The sequence below is a fragment of the Tyto alba genome, unplaced genomic scaffold, assembly GCF_018691265.1.
Source record: "Tyto alba isolate M040663 unplaced genomic scaffold, T.alba_DEE_v4.0 Super-Scaffold_41, whole genome shotgun sequence".
Taxonomy (NCBI): Eukaryota; Metazoa; Chordata; class Aves; order Strigiformes; family Tytonidae; genus Tyto; species Tyto alba.
The window spans coordinates 19,384,929-19,410,663 of NW_024881317.1; the positions used below are offsets into that span (position 1 = coordinate 19,384,929).

The 25,735-nt window shown below is 38.3% G+C and overlaps 1 protein-coding gene across 4 annotated transcripts in view; it reads left to right on the forward strand.

Moving 5' to 3' along the window:
• TLN2 (talin 2) overlaps nucleotides 1–25,501 on the forward strand; it is a 206,143-nt gene extending 180,642 nt beyond the window's left edge. For all 4 annotated transcript variants that reach the window (XM_042803683.1, XM_042803681.1, XM_042803682.1 and 1 more), the window contains 7 exons: nucleotides 2,805–2,910; nucleotides 6,120–6,244; nucleotides 13,079–13,204; nucleotides 16,482–16,544; nucleotides 16,643–16,825; nucleotides 21,259–21,384; nucleotides 22,360–25,501. In XM_042803683.1, coding sequence (XP_042659617.1) covers nucleotides 2,805–2,910; nucleotides 6,120–6,244; nucleotides 13,079–13,204; nucleotides 16,482–16,544; nucleotides 16,643–16,825; nucleotides 21,259–21,384; nucleotides 22,360–22,488 — 858 coding nt within the window. In that variant the 3' untranslated portion in view covers nucleotides 22,489–25,501. The remainder of the gene's footprint in view (nucleotides 1–2,804; nucleotides 2,911–6,119; nucleotides 6,245–13,078; nucleotides 13,205–16,481; nucleotides 16,545–16,642; nucleotides 16,826–21,258; nucleotides 21,385–22,359) is intronic.
• Nucleotides 25,502–25,735: the final 234 nt, after the last annotated feature.

Consider the following 25,735-nt stretch of genomic DNA (forward strand, 5'->3'; position numbering starts at 1 on the left):
AGCTGACATATTAAAGTCTCTGCAACTGAAATTTGGAGCCACTAACTGCAGGCTAGCAAATCCAAGTCAGCTTCACTGCTGAGAATACAGCAGATGTGATCATTAACATCAACTCGTTGAAATATATATAACATACAAGTAAAGTCACATTTCTGCTTGCCACAAAATAGTTCAAGTAAGATTGGACTTGTTAATGTAATTCCTAGAGCTTCATAGCATTAAGTAATTTAGCATTAGATGTGTGATCCATTTTTAGTTAAGAAGTACTTTGTGGAACTCTTCAGATTTTATCTCCCAAACTCAGTCATAGTAGTTGTTTCAAACTATGCCAGGACAGACCAAAGACTTGAATCAATTTTTGCTCATTTTATTTTTCATTCTTTGCTTAAGTAGAGAGGCTTAAGGTAAGAAAGGCCTGTTCCTTCAATAAAGCAGAACAGGCCTTTCTTACCTGAAGCTGCTTTACTTTCAGGGCCCTAAAGCCATGACAAAATTCCACCCCCCTCAGTGTTTGCTGCCTTGGAAAACTGACTCTGACCCAGATTACAACCACAGTTGGAGAGCATAATGCCTTGCGTGGAAAAAAAGATGTATGGAATGATAACTTCATCTTGACTTTTTGCTAAAGTCTGTCTAGAACTAGTTACATATGTACATAGTACATCCATTCTGTGCTCCACAAATGTAAACAGGATCTGGAGAGTGGATGACAAAGGGATCGCTTTTGGAGGGGCACTGAACCAAGTAAATGACAGACTTTTTGCTCTAGGGACTTTTCCCCTCTTTCCCCAGACTTCTAACTCTTGGGAGTAGTGGCAGGGACACAGTCGAGATGTAGTCTACATGTTTTGTTTGCTTGTTCTATGGTTACCTGACCTGCTCTCCTGCCATAAGCAATCTTGCTAACTTAACATCCTAGCTCAGAGTTGTTTTGCTCAGATAAAATAAAATGATAGCAAGATGGTTTCAGTGTCAGACAATCCTGTTGCTTCCTGATCCCTGTTACTTTGGTAGTTTAAAACCCCTAGGACTACAATCTCATTTAATTTATAACCTCCAGAAACACAGATCATCTCAGATTAGAAACCTCTAATTAGTCCACATGGTACCTTGTGATACAATTGTTAGTAAATTCAGTCATGCCCTTGGTTGTCAGGCTAGGGATGATTGCATGGGTGTCTCAACACAGGGATGCCAAGGAGTTTTATTCAGCAGCGGTATTTCTTTGATGATACTTTTCAGGTGTAAGAGTTGTCAGATGCAATATCTAAAATTTCTTAAGCCAGTATATTGACTTGTGCAGAGGTTGCATTGGGCAAGTGGCACAAAATTGACTTGATTGCTCGAATCACCAGGCTAGGGGTAAGGCACAGGAACACACTAATTAGAGTTGTTGGGCATGTGCAAATTCATATAAAACAACTTCACAGTTGTATTCTAAGCAAGGTTAAAGACTGACTTGCCCTCCTACATATTCATATGCTCTATTTCCATCAGTATTGATGCATGCTGAGTTAACCACATTCATGTATGTTTGGACGTTTTTGTTTGTGTGGGACTATAACTCATCCTCAGTTTCTGCCATACTAAGGGATTATGCAGTGTATAAACCTTGGTTATAGCTGTAGTGTTACATTTTGTTAGCACTGCAGACTGTTTAGCCATTGAGAATTCATGTGCTTCTGTTTATGGTGGAAACTAGTTGACTAAAGATCAGCCATAGGAAGCGGAGACCAGTCTGCCCATAGACTGACGTGGCGGTTCTAGAGAGATTAAATTCCTCATGTGGCAGAGTTCTCACCAGGAGAAGTTAAGAAAACAATTCAGTTTAGTTTATTCTGTCAAAATAAGGTGTTAGGCACTTGACTGCAAAATGGGAAACACACTTACAAAAAGAGAAAATGTCTTTCAGTGTGCACCTAGTTTTCAGGGCTACTTTGCAGAGGAGTTCTTGAAAACAGAAAGAAAATGCACACACCTGAGTGTGACTTACGACACTCAACCTCTTGCTTTGGTCTTAAATGTCTCTATGTATTTGTTGCTCTCCTCTCGGAAGTAGTTTTTGAGTATATGTGAATTTCCAGAACTTAATCTTTTCTTCTCCTTACAGTATGGTAATTAAAAATGTAAATGTTGTTCCTGTTCATGGAAAGAATTCAACTTCACTGTCTGAATGTCTGGCTCTTTTCCATTTGAAGAAGCATGGTGTAATACTTGATGCAAATTCAGTCCAGAGCTGTCTGTCTTTCCCTTCTATCTAAGGCTCTTGCCCAGGGTTGGCATTTCCATTCTGTTCACCATTGCTGAATTTTTCCAGAGCAGGTAACTAGCACTGGCTTGTAGAACTCTGTAATTCTATTTCTTGGAAATAGTGACCAACCAGTTTGTTAATACTAGAGAATGAGCTCTTCTCCAGCAATCTAGAAAAACTAAGCCTGATGCATAAGTATAATGACTATAATATCTGAGAATGGAGTGCCAAAACTGCATATTCCTCTCACATGCTCACACATACGCCTCTGTTTTGGAGAATTCTGTCCCAGTTTTAGTACTGAGAGCTTCCAGACAATGTTGTCGGTTCCTGTAGAAATGCAAGGCAGTGCCGCTTTGCTAGTATCAGATGTGCAGTGTAAGCCTCTGCTCCTAGTGATTCATTGACAATTGTATTTCTCTCACTGGACTCGTGTTTCCTCCCAGCCAATTGCTGCATAAAATAAATCTTTCACTAGTGTGCCTTGGGAATGTTCCAGCTTTCTCTGGAATCCTTAGTAATATACATTATTATGTTTTATCTTTTTCTCTAGATCCTTCAAAAACCAACTCCAGAACTAAAGCATCAGTTGGCCTCTTTCTCCAAGCGGGTTGCTGGTGCTGTTACAGAGCTCATCCAATCAGCAGAAGCAATGAAAGGTGAGTTGGGCAGCCTGGCTACCAGTAAAGTGTGCTTTTTACTCCAGAGATGATGATCTGTCATTTTTGTACTTTAAAATAAATCCAAAAGCTAACAAAAACCCTTTTAGTATGTTCGGGGTGTCTTGGTACCACCTACTTCCATTCTTTTAATTTCTCTGCTGGTATTCACTTGTTCACAGTGTTGGTAAACATGTCTGACCCTCTCCCACTTCATATGATTTACAGTCATAAGTCACCTGTCAATTGTGTGGCACCATCAAGCAAAGCACTCGAGCCACAGTATCAGAAAACAAAACACCGTATCACTCCTCTGGAATTGGCGGCTGAGTTGTAATTGGATGGGTGGTTCCTTTCCTTACACTCATATTTGTTCCATCAAAATAAGTCCTTTGCTTTGCAGTGATAGTTGCTTTCCAACTTCACACAAAAGGAGATGCCAATATCTTACTGAATTAATACTCAGCCTCTAGCAGTGATGTCACTTTTAGGTCTACAGTGCTTACAGTCCTCTGCCTGGGTCCTGCCCCGAAAAGTGTGTTAATGAGACAATGAAAATTGTGGTTTGGATGATTTCATGAACTCTTAGAATTGAACAACATGTGGACAAATATAAATTCAGCACTCAAATAAGCAATGTATTCCTTTGCTTAGCAGAAGTTCACTGTTCTTAAAAGAGATGAGTGATATTTTTCCTCAGATACTGACTTCCTTAGTAAAATTTTTATCCAGCGATGCATGCGAACTCTTAGGATGACAGCTCTAACATTCTACATTTTAAGTTAGATGAATACATATTAAGGGTGACGTTATTTAATATTAGGCCACTACTGCTGAAGCACATCTTCTACCAGATTTATTGGGAACTTCAGTCTAAGGAAATCTTCACAGCCATCAGGAAGGCACATGAGCATTCTGATCTCATAGGTAATAGAACGCTACAATAAAATATTTTGAATTAAAGCACTGTAATTGTATTTTTTCTTTTTAAATCTGCCCCCTCCACCCTCCAGAGGCTTCTAGTAAATTCATATTTGTTCAATCGTTCTTTCCTAAGCTAGGCCAGAGAACACTATACTAATTTTTCTGATATTCTGTGTAATATACACTAAAGGTTTTCCTCAATTATTCTCTGCTTTTATCAGTCCACATTCATTGAAAAAGAGTCCTGACTAAATACTTTTCATATATGGGAATCCCTTATTATTTTCTTATGTTTTTATTTTTCCTCTACGTCTTAATATAGTTACTCTGTTTCATATAACAATGATCTACATTATGCTTTTTCCCTGTTTCAGGTAAATTTATTGAATTCTTCAGCCTTTTCTGCACTTTATGTTTTGAATTTTCCATTTTCATTTGCTAACAAGCCAAGCCAGTATCAGAATTTTCTATTCCCTAAATGCTTCTTAAAAATCTTTTTATTGTCCTAATCTTTGGAGATATTTATTAATTTTGAGTACATTTTGCATTTTAATTCATATTCATTAAAATCAAAATTCACTTTTTTTTCTCACTTACTGCCTGTAGGAGATTTTTCTTAATTCACTTTAGAAGCTTTTTTGCAGAAAGTAAGATGTTTTTTAACCATTCCCAATCTTCGTTCCTAATTTTCATTTATAGATACATGATAAAATTCTCTCTCCTAACCAATTTAGCATGTAAATATTTTCATCTTTGTGAAATGCCTTTTTCTGAAGAGGAACTGTCACATTTTACAAGTTTGGTTTTGACTGTGTTTATACATGCTACCTGTATTACAAATATTTTTTTCCCTGATTATTTGCCAATATCAGGATTTGATACAGAATTCCTTCATCTTATATACCATTTTTGCTCAGAAGTTGTCTTTGGCAATGTTTTAATATTTGATATAAAATACATATATACATACTATATAGGAATTAGCAGCATGAAACATAGCTCACTAGGATTGCAGTACCACATACTTCAGCTTTGTCACAGCACGTCATAAATAGGAGGCAGTCATTTTGTATTCTCCTGTGATTTGGTCATCCATAGCAGAAACTGCCTCGTTCTTTAGCTGGTGCAATGTTGATCTATAAGCATTCAAGGTTATTTCCTTTGATGTTTAATGAATCAGACATGGGTTATGCTATTCCTGATGCAGAGTGCCAGTATCCTTCACCCCGGTCACTCTTCCTTAATAACAAAGTTTCAGTTGATATTTTAATATTAGGTTCACCTAAACTTTCTGATCCAGTTTCAATAAGTTTAGTACGGCCTTTTTTTTTTTTTTTCATTTGTTTTTTTCATTCTAATTTAGTCTTCTTTTGCCTGCTGTACACTCCTTCCCATCCTTTTCCATTTACATCTGTCATGCCACTTCCTACCCTTGCCCTTAGTATTTATGAACTTAGAAGATGTTTTTCTGGTTTCCTTTTCTCTTTCCATCTAATTTCCCTTTTAGCTGTTTCATTGCTTCCCTTAGTCCAGAACATAGATGCTTTCTGAATCTTTTAATCCAGAGAATAATGTTATGAAATTAAAAATAAAAACGCAGTCAGAACTTCCAAAAATCTGAGATCACCTTCAGCCAAGTACTCACTTTGTGGACCTACAAAATCTCTCTGAGCCAAGAGAAATGCCAAAAACTCAACAACAACAACAACAACAAAAAGTAGACCTTTGGATATGTTACAGAAACTGCTTTGGCCTTCTCTACATTGCTCTTAGAAACACATTGCCAACAGTGTGCTTTCTTCAGTCAGTACTAGCTTCATCTCTAACCAGTGCCAAAAAAGAGACTCTGGCAAGTGTGCTGTGGATGACTACCTGTTGTCTATAACATGTCCTCTTTACCATTCTGTCAGACTTCTCCATGTACCTCACAACTTGGTCAAGTTAGAAACCATCTTACTAAGAGCTCTGATAAACAAAAGTTGAGTGACAGCTACTTCTGTTCCCAGTATGGACAGCATCCCTTTTTAAAGCCACTTTGTTTAGACAGTTCTTAAGTTATTTTTGTAACAGAATAATCCTGCTAAATACTTTTTTCTTCCCCTCTGACTTAGATTTTGCTCTCAGTGGCATAAACTACTGTGGTTTTATGCCATTATGGTACTAAAATCAGCTTTCTACCATGTCCATTCTGTATTTGACACTTGAAGTGTGATTGTAAATCACTCTGTTTGAATGGCAGCTCACAGTGGCTCTGAAGTTATTGTCTTCATCTCCATTAATTTCAGGGACAGAGTGGGTGGATCCAGAAGACCCAACAGTCATTGCGGAGACAGAGCTGCTAGGGGCTGCAGCATCCATTGAGGCTGCAGCAAAGAAGTTAGAGCAGCTGAAACCAAGAGCCAAGCCAAAGGTGAGTGTGCATCCCCATTGTTTCTTTGAAGTTAAAGCAGAAGATGCATATAGCCCATATATTGGTGTGTGCTTTGTTACTGTCCACAATAATGGTATAAACAATCAAACCTTGCATCTATCTCTGTGCCACTGGACACTGCACTGGATGCAACTTAACCCTGAAGGAAGAGGGTGAAAAGATGCTTTTCAGGGAATGAGTCAAACACCAGCCATGAGCAAACAAAGGAAGAAAAGCCAAATGTTATAAATGCTTTTAAGAGTTACAGTATCATTATGGTTGCTTATTTTCTTTTCTGTTTCCAAACACATTTTACTGATGTGAACAGTCATTCTCACTTGCTTTCCTTTGAAGACCCTTTGTTCTCATCTGAATGTGTGTAGTATAGCAGGAGAAAGTAGCAGCAACACAGAAGGGACTCAACAGAGTGTGAAAGACCTTCAGGATTTTCTAAAATAAAACCATAGCATTTTATGCCGTGCTAAGAGTAGCTGCCTCAGTATCAAATCCGATATGTGGTATGACCATTTCTATTTAATTTTCCTGAAGGAAAAGAAATTACAGTTCATTATGAAAGCAAGTAGTGCTGCGTGTTGCCAGGTCATTTCAAACATGTCTCTGAATATATTATATAAAATGAAGCCAACTATTTTAATGCATGGTACAGAGGGAATATATGAAACTGCTGGTAGTTGTGATTGTGTGCATAGATCACAAGACTGGATCACAGAGAATTGCTGTCTTTTGCCTAGTGTGGAATAACAGGCAGGTTTTGGAAGAAATTGTCATGCTTCCTAGAATTGCATCTCTTTAAAATGAAAATCATGCTTTGGCTCTGTAATTGACTTCAGGAAAGGACTATGTATCTATTTCCCTGTTTACGCTGCTTTGTAGGTGCAAAACTGCTTTCGAAGTAAATCTAATGAGAAGTCTTTCTTAAAAGCAGGGCCTCAAGAACGTTCAATGTTGGATGATTGTTTTTGGTGCAGGGTGGTATTTTGTCATTCAGGAACATCAGATGAAATAGTTCTTGGTAGCTTCACTCTTTGAGGACTACCCCTCACCCCCCTTGCTTAGTGATGGGAATAAATTAGCTCATGAAAAAGAAATGCTCTTTGTCCTGCATTTTTTAACGAGTACATCCATTTTGTTTATAAAGAAAAATGGTCCTTTATAATGACATTCCACAGAGCAGAGGACACAGGCTGAGTCTGAGGAGAGGAAGAGTCCTCCATCACCTTTTCTATACAATCACTGCACAATAGCATATGTGTGTTGCCTAGTAACCATGGAGCAGTTTCCTTCCAACATCTAAGCCACTCCAGGGTCATTGTAATTTCCCAGTGAATACAGATCTCACACCTGCTCCTCATTTAACATGTTAATTTGAGTATCCAGTCTGCCTGTGATTTATTGGTCTGTTTATTTGTCATTTTCTGAAACTAAAATTCATATCCAACTGTTTGTTTAATTTAGGATTTAAACAGCCTTTACATCCTTTTTTAGATGTTTAATCCCTCTCACAATATGGATTCTAAAACACATCAAAGGCACTAGGAAGATCACAGGGTGGTTCCAATACCACTTTTTCTGATGAAGACTTGTAGCTTTTATTCTCCCAGAGTAGGATTTCCTGCTTTGAACATGTTCTCTCTTTGATGGTCGTCTTCGACAACATACATAGTGTAGTAGTGTGAATGCCTAAAGTAGGTAAGGGGGTTAATATAAGTGATTTTTCTTATGCTTAGTCTATGAAATGCAGGAATAGCAGCTATATTCTGCAGATCATTGGTCCAGCTAGACCAATGTCCTGCTTTGGTTAACAGTAGTCATCATTAAGTGAACTTGCAGAGAAGTCTTTAGTTGGCAATTTTAGAATAAACTGCCTGCAGGAAATCCATCATCTTCATTATTAATTGGTGTCTGTTTCTCTATTTTTGGGCAAACTTCTTTTATTGGGGCAGGGAGTGGGTGTCAGTTGATTTAGGACTGAAGAGTTCATCTTCGTGTGTTCCAGCTTATCTGTTTCCTCTAAAGAAAAAGATCAATAGTTGGAGGTAGGGTTTTTTCTCATTTGTTCCATCACCTTAATTTTTTTGCTACTTGGATTTTTTTAATTGTTTTTTTCTTCACATTTTTGCACCTATCATACACCCTTGATGTTTTAGACTGAGACCAATAGCATGAGATGTCTTCATTTTCCGCTACTGGGAATCATCTTACCCCAAAGAACAATCTCTAATAAGACACAGACCTGCTAACTGCTGCTCATGTTTTATTGTATGATTCATATTCTGTTTGCTTTAAATCCTGGTCATTTGGCTACTGTTGAATGTCCTAAAATGCTTAGTCCACTTGCCCACTGCCCCACTGATACCCTGTTAATATCTGTCTTTCTTCTGAGCTTATATCTTGCAACCACTTTGAGGACTCTTCTAACTAAGTAGGTGTTGTTACTCCTGCCCGTAACACAAAACCTTTTAAGTATTCTCATTGCAGTGTTCAAGATGGGCAATGATCTGTGAAGCAATGAGATCTTAATCGTTTATAAAGCAACTTTTGGCTGTTCTATTTCCTTTAAATACAACTACGTTTTTTCTGAGTGTGGACTCTTTTTTCTGTTTTCCATTTTTGGAGGGTCAGGTGTCTTGCAATGCAGCCACATATTCCTCCTGTTATGCAAATATGCCACTGTCTGTAAAATAACAACCCCCCAAAATTAGTAACTTTTTGAAGAAGAAAAACATTTTGTCTAATAAAAACTTCATGCTTCACTAATACTGGAAAAAGAACGCTTTTGAGGAAAAAGGTGTGGTAGATGAGGTGCAACAGCAGAGAGCATTGCTGTACCTACCCTACTCGGTCGGTATGCTCTTCATGCTTCAGTGCAGGCTTATGCCTTCAAACACAAGTGTCTTTAGTAGTCAATAAGAGTTCCCTGCTGTTAGCTTTCAGCAGTTTGTCCTTTTTTTTTCCCAAGATGAATCAAACCTGGATGCCTTTTTCTGCAGGACTCTGTGTGATATGTTTGATATATTAGGTTGTTATTTAATCCAACTATATATCAAACATATTCCTACAGTGTCCTGCCCTGTCTCCGGGGGTTTTAACATAGTAGAAGGCAATATGAAGGAGTACATTCACTCACAAGCAGGTTTAGAAGACTTCTTGCAGACTCCTAATCTAATCTGATTTAAAATATATACATGAAGGGCTCCTTTATCAGTAAGGTTGATCTTGGAGGGACTTTTAAGTTTTGTAGGACCTTTTATGACAGTGAGCAGCAGCTGTGCCAAGAACTGACTTTTACTGAAATGGTTATTGTGTTTTCCATGGCTCAGTGCAATAACTTACCCATATTGGTTTTCTCTTCATGAAGTAGAAGATGAGAGCTGCTTCAAAAAAAAATGGTTTGTCTTCTGTATTTTTTTTCTACTGTTTAGCAATGAGATTGGGGGCTCATTTGTTCTAGTATTTACCCTGACTTTATTTATGATACTCCTAATAATGGAGATTCTATAGAAAACTGGTTAAAATACAGTACAGAAACATCTCAAATTTTAATTTTTTAATAGTGCGATCGACATTTTCAGTATAGATCATGCTACAGACTTTGTAGCTAGCCTAATAATTTTGGTTTGTCTGTTCCGGTGACTTCATTTTCCAATCCACTTATACCCATACGTCATCAATAACAGTTTATTAGTTTAAACTTGTGGAAGAAGAGACGCTTACCTTTGTGGGGGCTACCTGAGGAAGGAGAAGCTAATCACTTGTCTCATAGATCTGGTTTTCAAAAGGAGTCCAAGTAGCCCTTTCCAGTAACTAAAATCTTAGTGTGACATTTTTCTGCTACGTATCACAACGTTGCACCTAACTTTGTTTATGAAGACTGTGAACTGACACATGTTGTGAGGGTACTGTTGATGACTGTGACCTTAAGGCAGTTCAGGACACACTCTTTAATAGAGGGAAGGAGTAGAAGAATTACCTCTCCTGTAGGGCATTTTGCTGTGTTCAGCCTTGGACTGCTACATGTCCTTATTGCTAAGGAATGCTCTTCGGAGAGTACAGGCAGGTAAACATACCCATAGCACTGACTGAGCACTGTGCCTACTTCCCCATTTCAAACATGAGTATGCAGCCCTTAGATGTCATACCTGAGAATACTGAAGGGAAAACTGCAGGGAACAACTAGAAAACAAGGGATTAATAAAAAACATGAAAATTCAGCAGGAGTTCCACAGTTTGAGTGCTGTGTGATGCTGCTTCAAACATAAATTCTCCACAGAAGGTACCAACTGTCATTAGAAAACTTTTTTTCTTTTTTTTCCAGAAATAAAAAAAGTTGTGAGATGACAGGAAATGTAGGATTTGGAAGTTTGAGAAACTCAGGGTGTGGTTTCTTCTCCCCATCCCCAAAATTTCCATATAATTGGTAAGAAATCAATTTGGTACACAGGGGGGAAAAAAATACCTGTTATCTGACGAAATACTAAGGTTTAGCTGTCTGTTTTCCTGCTGTGCTTTATCTGCTGCTCCATGGTGGAAATTAATCCAGCCATTGTACAGTAGCTTTCTCGGTAATGCAAGATTTGATTTCTTTGCGTTCTCTTTGAAAGTAGTGATTTTTGCTTAGTACTTATGTGTAATATTTAGTCCACTCAATACGCTGAACTGAGATCTAACAGTTACGTTTTTTCAGCCTCTTTTTGGTGGCTGGTTTTTCTCAAATTGAATACCATCTGGGCACATACACAGCTGCCTACTAGATCATTGTGGCCATGGGCATTTTGTTAGACTTTACTAAAGAATGACACCTCCTTTATAATAAATAAGCAGATACTGAAATGCTCACTTGCATAAGTTTGAATTCCTGACAACACTGACATATAAAGAATAATACACATAATATATTTTGTTACGTGGGAAATGAAGATTTTAAAACTAAATAACAGGGAGCCTTGGACAAAAGTAAAAGTGCAGTAACAATCTGTTAAATTGACTATCATCCAGAGGTACTTCTGTTGATATTTCACTTTAAGTCTTTAGTCAAATTAAAGTCAACAATGCATCTATTTTAATAATTAAAAGAAATCTGATAGTGACTATACTGAATTCCATTTAGTCACTTTGGTTTTGTGATGTTGTGATCAAAGTAAGAGTTCTATAAATCAGACTTGAGGCTGTTGCATAAATTCAGGATCAATGTGATTACCACTTATATATAATAATGGTTGCAAGTGTTGCCAAAAATCCCTGTGGAACATGACTTGCTCGCTTTACAAAGCAATTTTTTATACTTTTACTACAAAGACATATACTTCAGTTGATGGGATTAGCCCAATAGCAAGGCAAGACAAATACTTTTCCTTGAATTAGGTGCTTTTCCTAAAGGATAAGAAAAACTTTCAAGTGCCAAACAACTTCATCTGCACATCAGTTTTTATTTTCAGATCGTTCAGTTTTCCTGGTGTCTCTAGGTGCTACGGTTTCATCTCCTGGACTTTGTTTTAGTTATGTGGCAGTTCTGTGAAGAGCTGTAGGACTGAGCACTGTTGGATGTGCCATTTTGTAATGATTTTTAATTACTCATAATTATTTTATAATTGACTACTATTTCATCAGATTGCAGTAACAGGAGAACTAAATCTGACTTAAATTTAGATGGAGGCACTTAGACTTGCAAATGAAGTGCCCAGTTGTCTAACTCAAAGCCCGCTTAGCTGGTGTTCCCAAAGTTAGTTATTTGACACAAGAATGCTGTGGTTGTATAACTTGGAAGAAACCTGTATTTCAGAAGTCTCATCTCTCACAAGGTGGTCTGTTCTGGTATCGTATCTGCTAGCCCTACTGGTCATGCTGCATTGGATTCTGGGAGGCTTGTGATTTGATCACAAACAAAATACGTTCTGTTCATTTATTTTGTAGAAAAAACAATCAGAATACATGGCCCGGGCCTGGTTCTCTTTAAAATAACAATAATGATTTATCTCTGTCTGTTTTGTTATCTGTTCAGAAGCTAGTAAGCGTGCTTAAATGGATAAATGTTTTCAGCATTTGTTTAAATTATTAGAAAACCAGGCAAGTTGTTGTTTTATGGAACAAAAGATTTGCATTTTAAATAGCAAGAAATCTCATTAGGAACAGCTGATTTCTCTGATTGCACATGCTTGTTGAAAGACACATTTGGATGACTGACGTGTTCCAGACAGACCTTTGGAACTTCATATCTCCAAGATGACTAAACTGGACTGCTTCAAAATGCTGCTCTTTGTGAAATGACAGCTCTTACCAAAAGCTGCTCAATGTATGCACTTGCTTGGTATCTACGTTACATTTCTTAGTACAGGTGAATGAGACAATATACATTTAACACTTGTTTTTTAACACCGTAAGTCTTTAAGTATCTAGAAGATGCTCTACCTAGTTTAGCAATCCTGGAAGCCAGTATTATAGCACTACACAGATAATCTAGATATGGAAAAACAAGAATTTTTTTTCAGGCTTGCACTTTTCTAAATGTAGTTTTTGCATAGCCGCAGTGGAGGTAATGTATTAGAAAACTGAAGGCAGTTCTTTAAGTATCTTGTGTGATACTCAATTTCACGTGTGAGCAGCCACAACGGCGCAATTTAATATTTAAATTCATTTATGTTAACTCCCAGCTTTAGTCCACATGAAACTCCTTTGCAGAAAATGATGTTGTGGGTCTTACTGAATTTACTGATGTGTTCTTAAATCTTCTTGTCTCGCTTTGTATATGTCCTCAGACTTGAAACTACAACTGCTTTCAGTTGAATAATGTGTGACATTGTTCTTTCTTGGTTATAGCAAGCAGATGAGACTCTGGATTTTGAAGAACAAATCCTGGAAGCAGCTAAATCCATTGCAGCTGCTACCAGTGCCCTTGTGAAGTCAGCTTCAGCAGCCCAGAGAGAACTGGTGGCACAGGGAAAGGTGGGTAAACAGGACAAGGAGCAACAGCAAAGTGGGGAAAGTATCAAAATTGACTCTGGTCTCTTAACTGTTCTCTGTTAAAACAGTAGGAAAGGAGCTTGGGAATGACTAATGAAAATTTAAATCTTTTCATTGCTCGTCACAATGCATGGCCCAGGCCTGGTTCTGTTTAACAAAACACAATTATGTTTATTTAAACCTCAGAAGTGTAATTAAGTGTTTGGCTTTTCAGATGTTTCAGCCGTGGGGAGTTTTTGTGTTTGTGGGGTTTTTTTCATTCTGTGAAGATCTGTGATTCAAGCTAGTAATGTGTAGTCCCACAAGACAACTTGGGGATCCGAAAACAAATGTCACAGTATACAACACCACTCTGGACCAAGAATAGCAAAGGGCCTCACTAATTGTGCCCTCAATGTTTTGTTGTATGATTCAATGGGCACACAGGCCTGCATGCAAATTGAGTACATGTAAGTGGACGTGCTTGTAATTACTGTTGGGACAGTGGAAAGAGTGCATATAACATGCGTCGGCCTTTTGGTCTGGTCAGGATTGAGGTCTTTGTCATTCATTTCATACCCATCCCTGTTTGTTTTTTTCCAGTTAATATACTTTGAAACTTAAAATCTGAACATCAAACAGGTGTGTTGCCTGTGAGAACAGTTTGTTACAGGATCATTGTTGTTGTATAGTTATGGTTTCCAATTCATCTAATTCTTTATTCTGAGCAGTCTATCATGGATCCTGTCACAAAAGTGCTGTGCTGTCTACTTCAGCTAGGATTCCTGGGGAGCTTGGGGAGTTTTTGCTTTGAGTTCCAGCAGGAGCACAGAGCACTTGTTTCAGAACAATAGTGATGTAACTGTTTGAAAAGACCCACCATAAGCTGTAGTTGTAGAACTTATCAGTAATGCATTGAATAAGATAGTGTTAATACCCATTAAAACATGGCTGTGGAGACAGTCCAAAAAATGAGAATTTTGACTTACCTGGTTCACTTAGATTATTGTGCAGTCTGCTTTTATGTGATAAGACCTCTTCTCCTTTAGCTTCATTATGACATACATCGTGCTTTACTTTCCACACCACCACCAGTTTAAAGTTACATAGAATAATACAGCATGTATTTCTATCCTAGTACCAGCCCTGAGTCTCCCTCAGGTAGTTTTGGCTTCTTTGCTCCCACAGATATGCTTCTATCTGTGTCTTTCGGATTGAGGCTGACAGCACTTGCATCCCATTCCATCCAAGTTCAGATAATTGCTAAAACCACTTTAATATGTTTGAGGAAGGCTGTAGCTTGCTGTTCTAGCAGAAGCATGCCTGTCAAATATAGTGCCCTATTAGCAGATCTATTCAGCCTGCTTTACTGAATTTAGCCGTTTTGCTTTCTCCATCACTCCTCTATAGTAACGTGCTGAAAGACCAGGAATTTTTGCAGCAAATAGCTTTTGCTGATGCTTTCTTGCCTGCTTGGAGGATCTATGAATAATACTGTGGTCTTTAAGGGAAGAAATGAATCCCAACCAAATCAAAATCTAATGAAACATCAAACTTCAGAATTGTTTGTGGCACATCCTCTCATCATACTTCTCACAAATAAATAAAGCCATTAAGATACTTTTGAAATAATGAAGCCATAACCCATTTTTTCCTTCTCTTCTTCCTTTACTCATTACTAGTGCTTAGGTAATTGTCACTATGGGATATCCTTTGACTGCTGTGGTAGCCTGTATCTCCAAGTCAGCCAGAAGTAAAGGAAGCTGCCTTCTAAAATGACTGACCAAATTCTTGCCCATAGTGAATGGCTCCAACCTTCCTGGTGGGAAGATTTTGTTATTGCTGTTGGGGGAAATGTTTTGCTTTTGTAAGAAATCTTCTGAGGCATGTGGTATGGACTCCTCCCAGAAAAGCATGGATGGCATAGAGGTGGGAAGGACAAGTTTGATCTGCTCCACATCCACCGCTTCCATACTGACCAGTACATGGTACTGACCGTTGGCTTGGATTCCTCACTGACCTTTTTGTTTGTAGGGAGGCACTGGGAAATTCTTACCCAGATGCATGGATGCATGCAAACCAGGGATGTCCTTGTCCCAGATAAATCTCCAACATTGCTTGGTAAAGGCTGTTGACAGTATCTTACAGGGCAAATTGGTGTAATACTATAATTGAAGAGCTTGCTAAAGAAATCTTAAGTGAAACTACTTTCCTCTGTGGAATTGTTAGAAAATAATTAATTTGATATTGGGCATCTGTTTCCATTTCCACAGTATAGATGAAGTTTGAGAAGTTGGATCTGATCTATCTTCTTCCACACCACCCCCCTATTCATTCACTCACACATGTGCATACACACAAAATTCAGACACCATTAACTAGACTCCTGCATCTGTGGTCTACTTAAAATATGTTTTCTAGGAATGATTAGGCAAGAAAACCTTGAAACCTAAAGAATTCAGGGACCTAGTGTCACCATAGCTATGAGAGAATACATCTTCTGTTTATGTTGATGCTACACATAAGGATTCGATTCCAATCCCTGGGATCCTCATTTATGCATGAATCCCCGTTTCCATTTCTTTTGAAATACAACAAGTTTCTGGACTATGTTTACATCTCACATCTTCCAGCTTCTCTCCCAAACATTCCCAGACACGGGCAGTTGGGGGTGGGGGGAGGGCAGGTTGGCAACCAATTGCAGAATTTTGTTTCATTACTTTCATCTGACATAGGAAGAAAACTGTCTCCTGGTTGTTGCCAGTACTGCTGGTGCCATGAACACTTCAGTGGGTGAGCCATGCAGAAAAATGGACTGCTTTCCACAAATGCCATTATTAGGCACAAAGGCAGTCAGGGGGCTTCCCTGTGGAGCTTTCTGTTTTGTACCTTCCCCGCTGCCAGAATCAGAAGAGATTCAGGAATGATGTAAATGTAAATGTGTTGTGGGGACAGAAATAAGTTACTTTAAAAGCCAGATTAGGAACTACTGCTTCAACTGTTGCTCAGGCCAAAGTCTTGGCTGCAACAATCATATTCTGGAACTTCTTAACATGTTCCAAGGATGGGGCAATTCAAGCAGCAGAGCAAGTTGGACACTACATGAGCAAGCAGATGTTTACTGGAAGCACACTTACTCTAACAACTAACTTTCAGTTGGATTTTCTGCTCCTGTATGTGCTGAGCACAGTCACAGGTGCACGTGTTAACTTTTTTCATAGATTACAAAGCAATTGTATTTTCTGTTTCATTGTAAGCTGTCTCTGAACTGTTTTTACAGGTTGGAGCAATCCCTGCAAATGCAGCTGATGACGGACAGTGGTCTCAGGGACTTATTTCTGCTGTGAGTATCTACTTCTTCTCTTAAGGAAAACTAGCACCTTCTCTGAAGAAATAATATCGCGTGAGTATACACAATGACTTTTTGTTACTGTCTCCCAGGCCCGAATGGTGGCAGCTGCAACCAGCAATCTTTGTGAAGCAGCTAATGCCTCAGTACAAGGCCACGCTAGTGAGGAGAAGCTCATCTCATCTGCCAAGCAAGTGGCAGCTTCTACAGCACAGTTGCTTGTGGCTTGCAAAGTGAAGGCTGACCATGACTCTGAAGCCATGAGGAGACTACAGGTATTTGTGTTCCTAATTACTGAAAACACATAGTAGTGCTATGTAGATGCTGTTTTAGGACTGTGTGAACAAACCCTAAATTTTAGGAACAGTTTCTTGAATTTTCAGAGTTCTGTTCAGTTTTTCTTCCTTGTGGGATTCTGGGGCACTTTAATATATCAAGGATGAAGTGATTGTGCATTTGTCATTATTCAGCAGTAGCTAAAGCTCACTTCACTGCTTGTTTTAGCCTTCATTTTTAAAAGATGTTAAGAGATGCAGATGCTGACTGGCCTGTGCCAAGCCCTGGTTTAGGTACAATATTGATAGATTACGATTCATGATAAGCCACAGGAATACATGAGCTGAAAATGTTTACTATATGCATTTTTATAGTGACTTAGTATAGCTGGCTTCTGTGAAATTATTCTGCATTCAGCTGGACTCCCACTGAGCCTGCAAACAGGTACGCCCCCTTAACTTGGTTGCACATGAGTATCCTCCTGACCTCCACAGGAGTATGCGTATGTTCAGCAGAGTACTTGCCTAAGTGCCAGCCTGGGCTGTGGTCAGTTCTCCTTTGTTTCTAGGAGTCAAGAGACAGCAATTGTAGACAGAACGTTTCTAAAATGGAGAATCATTGTCAGGCAAAAAGACAAAAACAAGAAGCTGATAGAACATCTCAACTAAAGTCTGATTTCACTTTTTTATATGCAACTGGTTCCCTTTTCCACTACACATCATTTCATGTTAGGCTCCTCTGAACTATTACTGAATTAACACTGTGTTATGATGGGTAAAATCTAATGTCTGCAGAAGTTTTGTTTAAGGGTGTTCATTTTAAAAATGGCTACAGCCTTCTCTGATACCCTGTCCTTCAGGCTCAGCCTGGAATGCAAGAACTATTTCAGCTCCTTCTTTTGTTGTATCATCAACACAGAGTATCTTTGGTGATAGTGAAATTTCCCCTTATTCTCTTATTTGCACAGATGCTACTCATTGATACTCAATATGACAGTTCATGTATCAATAGGTAGAGTCAAGCCCAGCAGAAATACATACGACTGAGTATCTGTCTGAGCAAGAGGAATTGATGTCATCAGTTTTTTCAAAGCAGAAAAATGGGTACAATATTTAGGAGGAAAAAATAAATGTATGAGTGTGTGAAAAATGTTTTTCTATAGAAACCAGTTTCATTTTAATTTTATATCTAGGGATGAGATGATTTTAGTCCATTATAGAAGATTCATATAGTTTGATTTTGTTAAGGGTCCGTGGAGGAGGTATCAGCAAGTGGAAGATAGTTCTGGGTCTGCAGGAATTTCAAATGCAGAACAAACAATTCAAACAGGAACGAAATCAATTGCTAGAGACTCTTTTCTCAGATCTGCCAGGAAAGTCAGGGTGCTCAGTCACTGTAGGCAACTATTATTAAATAGACATTGAATGTGAAAAGTTGGAAGGTAATTTGCAAAGGAAACAAGTCCAAGCACAGGTTGAAATTGAACATTGCCACTTAACCAAGCTTCGTATTAGTCCCAAAATGAAAAATGGAAGGGAAAAGCAGTTTCCACTTGGAAATAATGTCCTTTATCATAGTAAAACCAGTGAGTGGATGTCTACTAAATATTTTTACTGGTGGATTTTCCAAAACTACTGAAGCTTTTCAGCTGGCTTTTCCCCCAGCACAAATGTTTTCACATAGCTTTAATTAATAGGTTAGGTTCAGGAGTTTGTGTGTTATATTAGTTTTCTTCTCCCTACCCCACAAACAACTGCAAGCTTTCGGAGAAGATATTAGAACTGCATTTCCCATGAATGCTAACTTGGAATGCTCTGTGACAGAGTCTGTTTCAAAATTTAATGAAACAAATGGAAATGTTTCTGTTCTCTTTGGATGAGCTCCAGACTGAGCAGAGCAAATTTCAAATTATTTGGCCTTGGGTCATTTCAGGTGGGAAGAGAGTTAAGTTGAAAGGGAGATGAAGCTGGAAATATGGAATCAGACTAGGGGGAGGCAGGAGGGAAGGTTCAGAGTTGGTCCATGTGGCTTCCCCTCCTAGTGCCGGTATGTCTCCAGCATGTGAGAGCAGGCTGTCTTGGCCTGCAGCCTGTGTGGGGACAAGTGTTCTCAGCGCAAGAAATGACCTCTGGGGACACTGGGAACCATGGGACAGAGACCTCTGCTCCTGTTCTCTCTCACTGACTGTCACAACACTGCAACTACCTACCCTTTTTCTGCACATTGGGAAAGCACTGGTGTCGTTTATTGGTGGTGTTCACTGATTTGCTGTTAGATGCTAGGATTTAATACGAGAGCAGTCTTACTAGATCGGACAAAAAGTTCATTAAGCCCAACCTATTTCCTGATTCCAGCAATGGCCACTAGGAAATGCTTATAAAAGCAAGCAAGAACAGGGTAAGCATGTGTGATACTCTTCTCTACTGTGATCTTAGATTCCAAGCATTTTCAGCTCAGGAACTTCCCAAGACAGATGCAGATTTTATAGGTTTAGTAATCCCCATTGGTTTTCAACCTCTTAATTTATTCAGTCCTCCTTGACCCCATGTAAACTTTTAGAATCTAATTAACACTTCTTGGGCAGTAGATTAAGCTAGGACAGCTGTACCTATGTCTGTCCCAACCTGCTTCTGCTGGTTTAAATCCACACAGCGCAAATAGCTGAATGACATGCAAATCTGCTCCTGTAGCACACAGGTCTCAAATTTAATTTACAGTATAGTCACCTTCCCAGTGCAGGGATTCTAGCAAGATTTAACCATTCACATCCTTCTCTTCATGAAGTATTTAGCTGCTCTTGAGAGTAGCTGGTATGAAGTAATGCTGTGCAGCACGACAGAACTCAGTTTGAGTAGTGATAAATGCATGTCACTTTGACCAGGCTGTGTTACTGCAGGGGTGTTGATTACATGTTGCTTCTGGTATTGCAACTAAATTCTTCACAATTAAGTAAAGTATGTCTCCACAGCATTTCACTGTGTACTGAAGACTTGCCCATGGTAACAGGTGATCCACGTGTTCCTCTTGCTTGGGAAGTATCTTTGAATGGTGCTCTGTCCCATTTTCTAAAGTTATTCCTTTGCTAAAGCACTTGAAATACATTTGTGTGCCCACCTTTGAGTATTTGTATGTGTAACTGAGTAGAAAATATATAGTGAGGTCCCGCAGTCAGTCCCTCAGAATGAGTAACCATGATCCTTTATACCACTAAATCCACATTAGCCCAGAAGTCTCTTTTCCTACCTCTGTCCTGACACTGGATAGGTGAATAGATAAAGAAGTGGAAAGGAGGAAGATTACAGTAAGAGCCAAGAAGGAGGCATAGGTCAAATTTTGATGTATCAACCAATTCAAAATATAAAATATCAGACATAAGACTTAGCTGGGACTCATAAATTTAAAGGTCTGCCAGTGGTACCTGAAAGATCTCATTTACACCTCCATGTGCAGTACCCATTAAACCATGGACCATTCTCCCAGAGCCAACTTTCCACCACTTTGACCAGCTCTTAGTACACTGCAGCAAATTCAGTGCCAGATCTTATGATGCTGAGCCCTGCACTACCGTCACCTGTCTGCACAGAGTATTTCCTGGCCAGGGGTCTTCAGGATCTCAGTGCTTCAAAAAAGGTGCCAACTCTGTCTTTTATCATTGTTAGAAGAGAGTTTTTGTTTGTGACAAGGACTCTTCTTTCACTCTTCTCCATGGGGCTCACAGTAGGAGATTCCAAGGCCACTCCTCTGGCGTCCTCCTCTGTATCCATTAAACCAGTGCCTGTGGACGTGGTCTTTACTGAGCATGCAGTGAGGAATCTCTGCTGCCACTGGGTATTCTAGTACAGCAAAGATAGCTTTGGCAGTGTTGGAATGCAAGTACCTTGGTTACCTTTTTCTTTTTGATGCAGAATTGCTGATACTACTCAGTTTAGACAACAAAAGATGTATTACAAATGTTTTTCTTTAGAAATCTGAGAGTTTTTAAGGAAATAAAAGTTTAAATGTGAGATAATCATAGCTGTGTAAGTGGCTAATTTGCTCTGATGAAAGTCCATTAATTTAAAAACTTAATTGCCTTAAAATATTTATTAATATGCTGGCTTTCATTTTCTGTTCTTATTCATCAAAAAAAAAAAATCTTATCAGTGTTATGCATAACATAAATTGCAATTTTATTCGCTGTTTTATTCCAAACTGTGGGGAAAAAAAGTCTCATTTGTGACCTTCCCAACTTCTAGAGTCTTAAATAAAGGAATCGTGTTCCTCTGTGTACCATTGATTTTGAAATATTAATTTGCTTTTCACTTGGAAAAACAAAACAAAACACACTTTTCCTCTGCAGTCAAGCAAAGATGTTTTAGTTTTGTTGCTCAGATTAATCCATGTTAATTATGCATTTTTGTTATTACTAAATTTCTTCTGCTTTTTTTCAAAGGCTGCAGGAAATGCTGTCAAGCGAGCATCAGACAATCTTGTCAGGGCAGCCCAAAAAGCAGCGTTCGGGAAAGCAGAGGATGACGACGTTGTGGTCAAAACAAAGTTTGTGGGTGGCATTGCTCAGGTTGGTACAACCACCCAAGAAATAAGTAGAGAAAAACCATCACAGAAATATAGTTTAGTGTTGCAGTGTCCATCTGCTACACTGCAGGCTGGGGAAAATCTATGTAGAAATCTATGATAAATTACTTGATGCCTCACTGTTAGGTAACCACTGACGTAACAACAAAGTGGTATGTGATATCTACACTTCTTTCTTGAGCATTTACCTTAATAGCAGTTACCATTGCCCAATAACTTCTATTTTTGTGCTGATTAAGTTTATGGTTCTTTTCAGACTTCTCTTACGTACTTTGAATATTCCCAAATCTTAATGGAACACTAGTTTTGTACTTATATAATCAAAAGAAATAGAAAGTGAGAGGTAAGAACTGATGCAATTTTGTTACTGTGACGATAATAAATATGGGGAAATAATAACAATATTTAAAAATAGATTCCAAGGCTTCGAGGTTGTACCAGCTTCTGGATTCACTGTTACGAATGAGGAACACCATATACTGTGGTTACTACTTAAAACATATTGACATTGATCATTTCTGCATGTCTGCAGTACTGCCATTTTTCCGTTGGCATTTTGAGATGTAGGACAATACCTGCAACAATGAGTGTTCAGTTTTACTGTCAGTCAAACATTAAGACACTGTGCTTATCCTACATGTGCTAACCTGTCACCCCGATGAATGCTGAGGGAGCACAACACTGTAAAATCCATCATGGATGTATGGTAAAACTATGCTGGTAGACTCTTTTTTTCTTTTTTTAGTTCTCTTGAAGAATCAAGTGGGAATACAGTACTGTTCTTTATAGCATAGTCCTGGAGACTGGAAAAATTTGAGCAGTACCTGCCAAAGTCATTGAAGTTTGGTGCATCTCTGGAGGATGCTGAAGGCCTCGCTATGACTGGGGTCATAGAGAAAGAAGTCTAGTTTTACATATATTATTCCTTACTGTCATAATTCTTGCTTCTGTTTTCTAGATCATTGCAGCCCAAGAAGAAATGCTGAAGAAGGAGAGAGAGCTGGAAGAGGCAAGGAAAAAGCTGGCTCAGATTCGCCAACAGCAATACAAATTCCTACCCACAGAGCTAAGAGAAGATGAGGGTTAACCTGCTGAGATTTTCTTCTTTTTTTTCCTCCTTTTTTTTTCCTTTTTTTTTTTTTTTTTTTTTTTAATTTTCTTTTAAAGAAATAAGCTAAAGGGGGACAGTACAGTGAGAACTGCTCTGACAACATGCTGGTATGCCAAGCACTTACCTAAATAAACTGCCTGTCATAGCTTTGGATGAGCAGAGGGCAATAAACACTTGTTCTTCCTCATCTGGTCAGCTGAGGTGCATGATGATCGAATAATGGTACAGTGTTAGGTTCATCATTCCTGTTCCTTGACTTATATCTCAGGAGAGAATGTTTCACTTTTTACTAAAGATACTAAGTCAGTATTATTGTCACTTTGCTGATGCTTGAGGTATTTATCATTCCTTGACTTGTTATAAAACATTCATAATATTAATAGGAAAACAGTCAAGAAATATTTCATATGATAAATATCACATGAGCTGGTGGTTCTCCCCCAACTACCCTTGTAAAAAGAAGACCAAGATGGAGAAGGATGTATGTCTGAATGGAGAAACTCGCATGAGCGTGCGTTTGAAGAAGATGCCTGTCCTTTTTCAGTGTTATATAGCTGGTTCACCCCAAAACTGGAGGAATTGTCTCTGCACCTGTTTGCACTAGTAGTATTACTCCTTACCTGATACCAACAAGCTTCTGCTTGTACAGTATTTAGGTTTACAAAATGTGGCAATCGCCGTTCTTTAAAGAGCTCAGAAAACAAAGAAATGGAAACCTTGTCACTGCCTCCATATTAGCAGGTTCATGAAGGAAAATGCTGTTTCAATTATATACCTCTAATGTGTGACTACTTTTACAGTATTATCCACACCTACACATGCTCTAACATTGGACTGAATATTTTGCATTTTATTTTTTAATTGAAGTTAATCTGGTTCGTACTGTGGGATTTCTGTTAGAATGTATGTTAGTTAAAAAAGGGAAATGCCCAGTACAACAAAAGACTATCACAACTCTTGTTATTCTTTTAATAATTTCATTTATAATTATTTTGTTTTGAAACCTGTGGGTATTGTAGGAGAAAAGAATAAGTGATTTACAAGTAGACTTTTCCTGTAATATATTTTTTACAAAATCTGGACTCTAGGGATTTTGTTTTCATAGTTGGTATTGATGGAAGTGTACTCAACAAGGAATTGCAGAGAAGGAATAGCAGCAATCTATCAGCTGTCTTTGTCTTCAGCTGCAGAAAGGTACAGTATGCTCTCAGTATCTCTGTTGTGACCATACAATAGCAATATGGGTAGAGTAACAGATTTTACCCCATCAGAGAAAAAACACAAATCACAGCAACTTTAACTAGCAAAAGCTAAACTATTTGTCTAGCTACAAGAAACACCATCTCTCCTAACAATTTCCAACTTGCCTCCAACTCCGGTCAAGCCCTCTTAAAGAATAATGTCAAGTCTATTTAGGTCAAAGGATGTTGCCACTCCAGTCCTTCTGAAGGCTGTGCTGTCATTTAGATACCTGCCAAGTACATTCAGCTGAGCCTGTTATGTTACACGCATACCCACCTAGTTGTCATTGTTGCAGAAATATTTGTCTTGTAGACTCAGAAGTAACCCCCCCTAGTGATAGATTTACCAGTTTAGATAGTGCTAACTCCTCTTTTAAGTTACCTGCATGAGATATAATTATCAGGAATTTTGTCACACTAGTGTTAAATATATAGCAAAAAATGACTAGAGAATTAATAAATATTAAGGTGTATAAAGATTTTTATTGTTAGAGTCTCTTCTCTGGTACTGATGTATTTCAGACTCAGTAGAGTTGCTGGAGAATCAATCCACAATTGTAAGAGGGAAAAATTGGCAAATCCCAAATGGAATCACTAGCATCGACAGATGTGCTGTGTAAGTTTTCGTGCATATGCAAACCCTTACTATCAGAGATATGCAATGCAGAGTTCTGTAATTTGCCACTTCAGCACAATTGATTTGATTTTTTTCATGCAACTCGCTGTGAGCAGTGTTATGGTATCTCGATGTTAAGAATTCCTACACCAAAGAAAAGGCTTCCTGTAAATTTTTAGGCAGAAGGCTAAATTGGTGTTTATTGCTTTGAGACCTAAATAAAGACAGCTCTAGTGATAGGGATTTTCTGCTGCTGCTGGTGGGTCCAGCTTCTTCACAGTTTATGACTCTCTTTTTTTACCTGGATAGCCTCACTTTCTCATCTTTTTTTTCTGAAAGATCTGCAAGACCGATTGGTTACTGCTTCCCTTTCAGCCTATGTTTAACATATTATTTGGTCTCATTAAAGCATGAAGAAAGATAGGCTGTCCTTAGCACCATGGCAGTATTTTATTGTAGGTATAATACTATTGTAATATATTTTAATCAGAATGGTATTTGACAGTTTGAAAGAAGCCAAAAGCCTGGTCAAATGCAAATATGTATGGAAATTGTATAGCTAGAAAACTTTATCAGTATGTAGAAGGAAAGAGCATGCTCAAATTGTGTTCCAGATAAATTAGTTTGGGAAATTCGTTTTAGCACAGTTACTTTGAGACGTCTCTATTTCTGATTTCATGCCCCCTCTTATTTGACAGAAAGTGCTGTTCTTTCTTCTCCTTACCTGTGTGCTCCATTGAGGAACCACAGTCAGTAGTTGAGCTGAACAACTGATGTATTTTTTTACTCTGAATTTTGGGTCTTCATTTGGGAAACATTAAGAGACTATAAGCTCCTCGAAAGTCTTGCTATTTCAATTTTTTCTTGCTGTTATAATTTGCAGTACCACTGAAGTCCACATGTGAACGTCTGTGGAATTTGGAACTAGTCCATGCATTTATTTGGCATGGAGACTTGCAGCAGGAAGTGACAAGTTGGAGTAAGGTACAGAAGCTAGTTAATAAGAAGGACAAATGTTTACTTTGTTCTGTTAACTTGTGAAATGGTAAATGACCTCTGTTGTATCTCACCCTTCTTCATGTGGAATTCACTTTAAGGAATTGTATGCAAATTAAAAGCAAAATGCCTCAAAGTCATTTGTGTACACATAGTCTAGTGTTGTTTCCCCAACTATTCAGAAAATAATTAGAATATTTTGTCATTTGTCTAAACAGTTTTACATCAGAAGCCTCAAAGTAAGAAAAGTTTTAAAACAAAAATTGAAGGCTATAGTTTTGTTTCATCTGCCCCTTTCCCTTTGATTTTCTGCATCTTCATTCCTTAATTCCTAATGAAGGGATGAATACATAATCCAGAAACCTCCTCA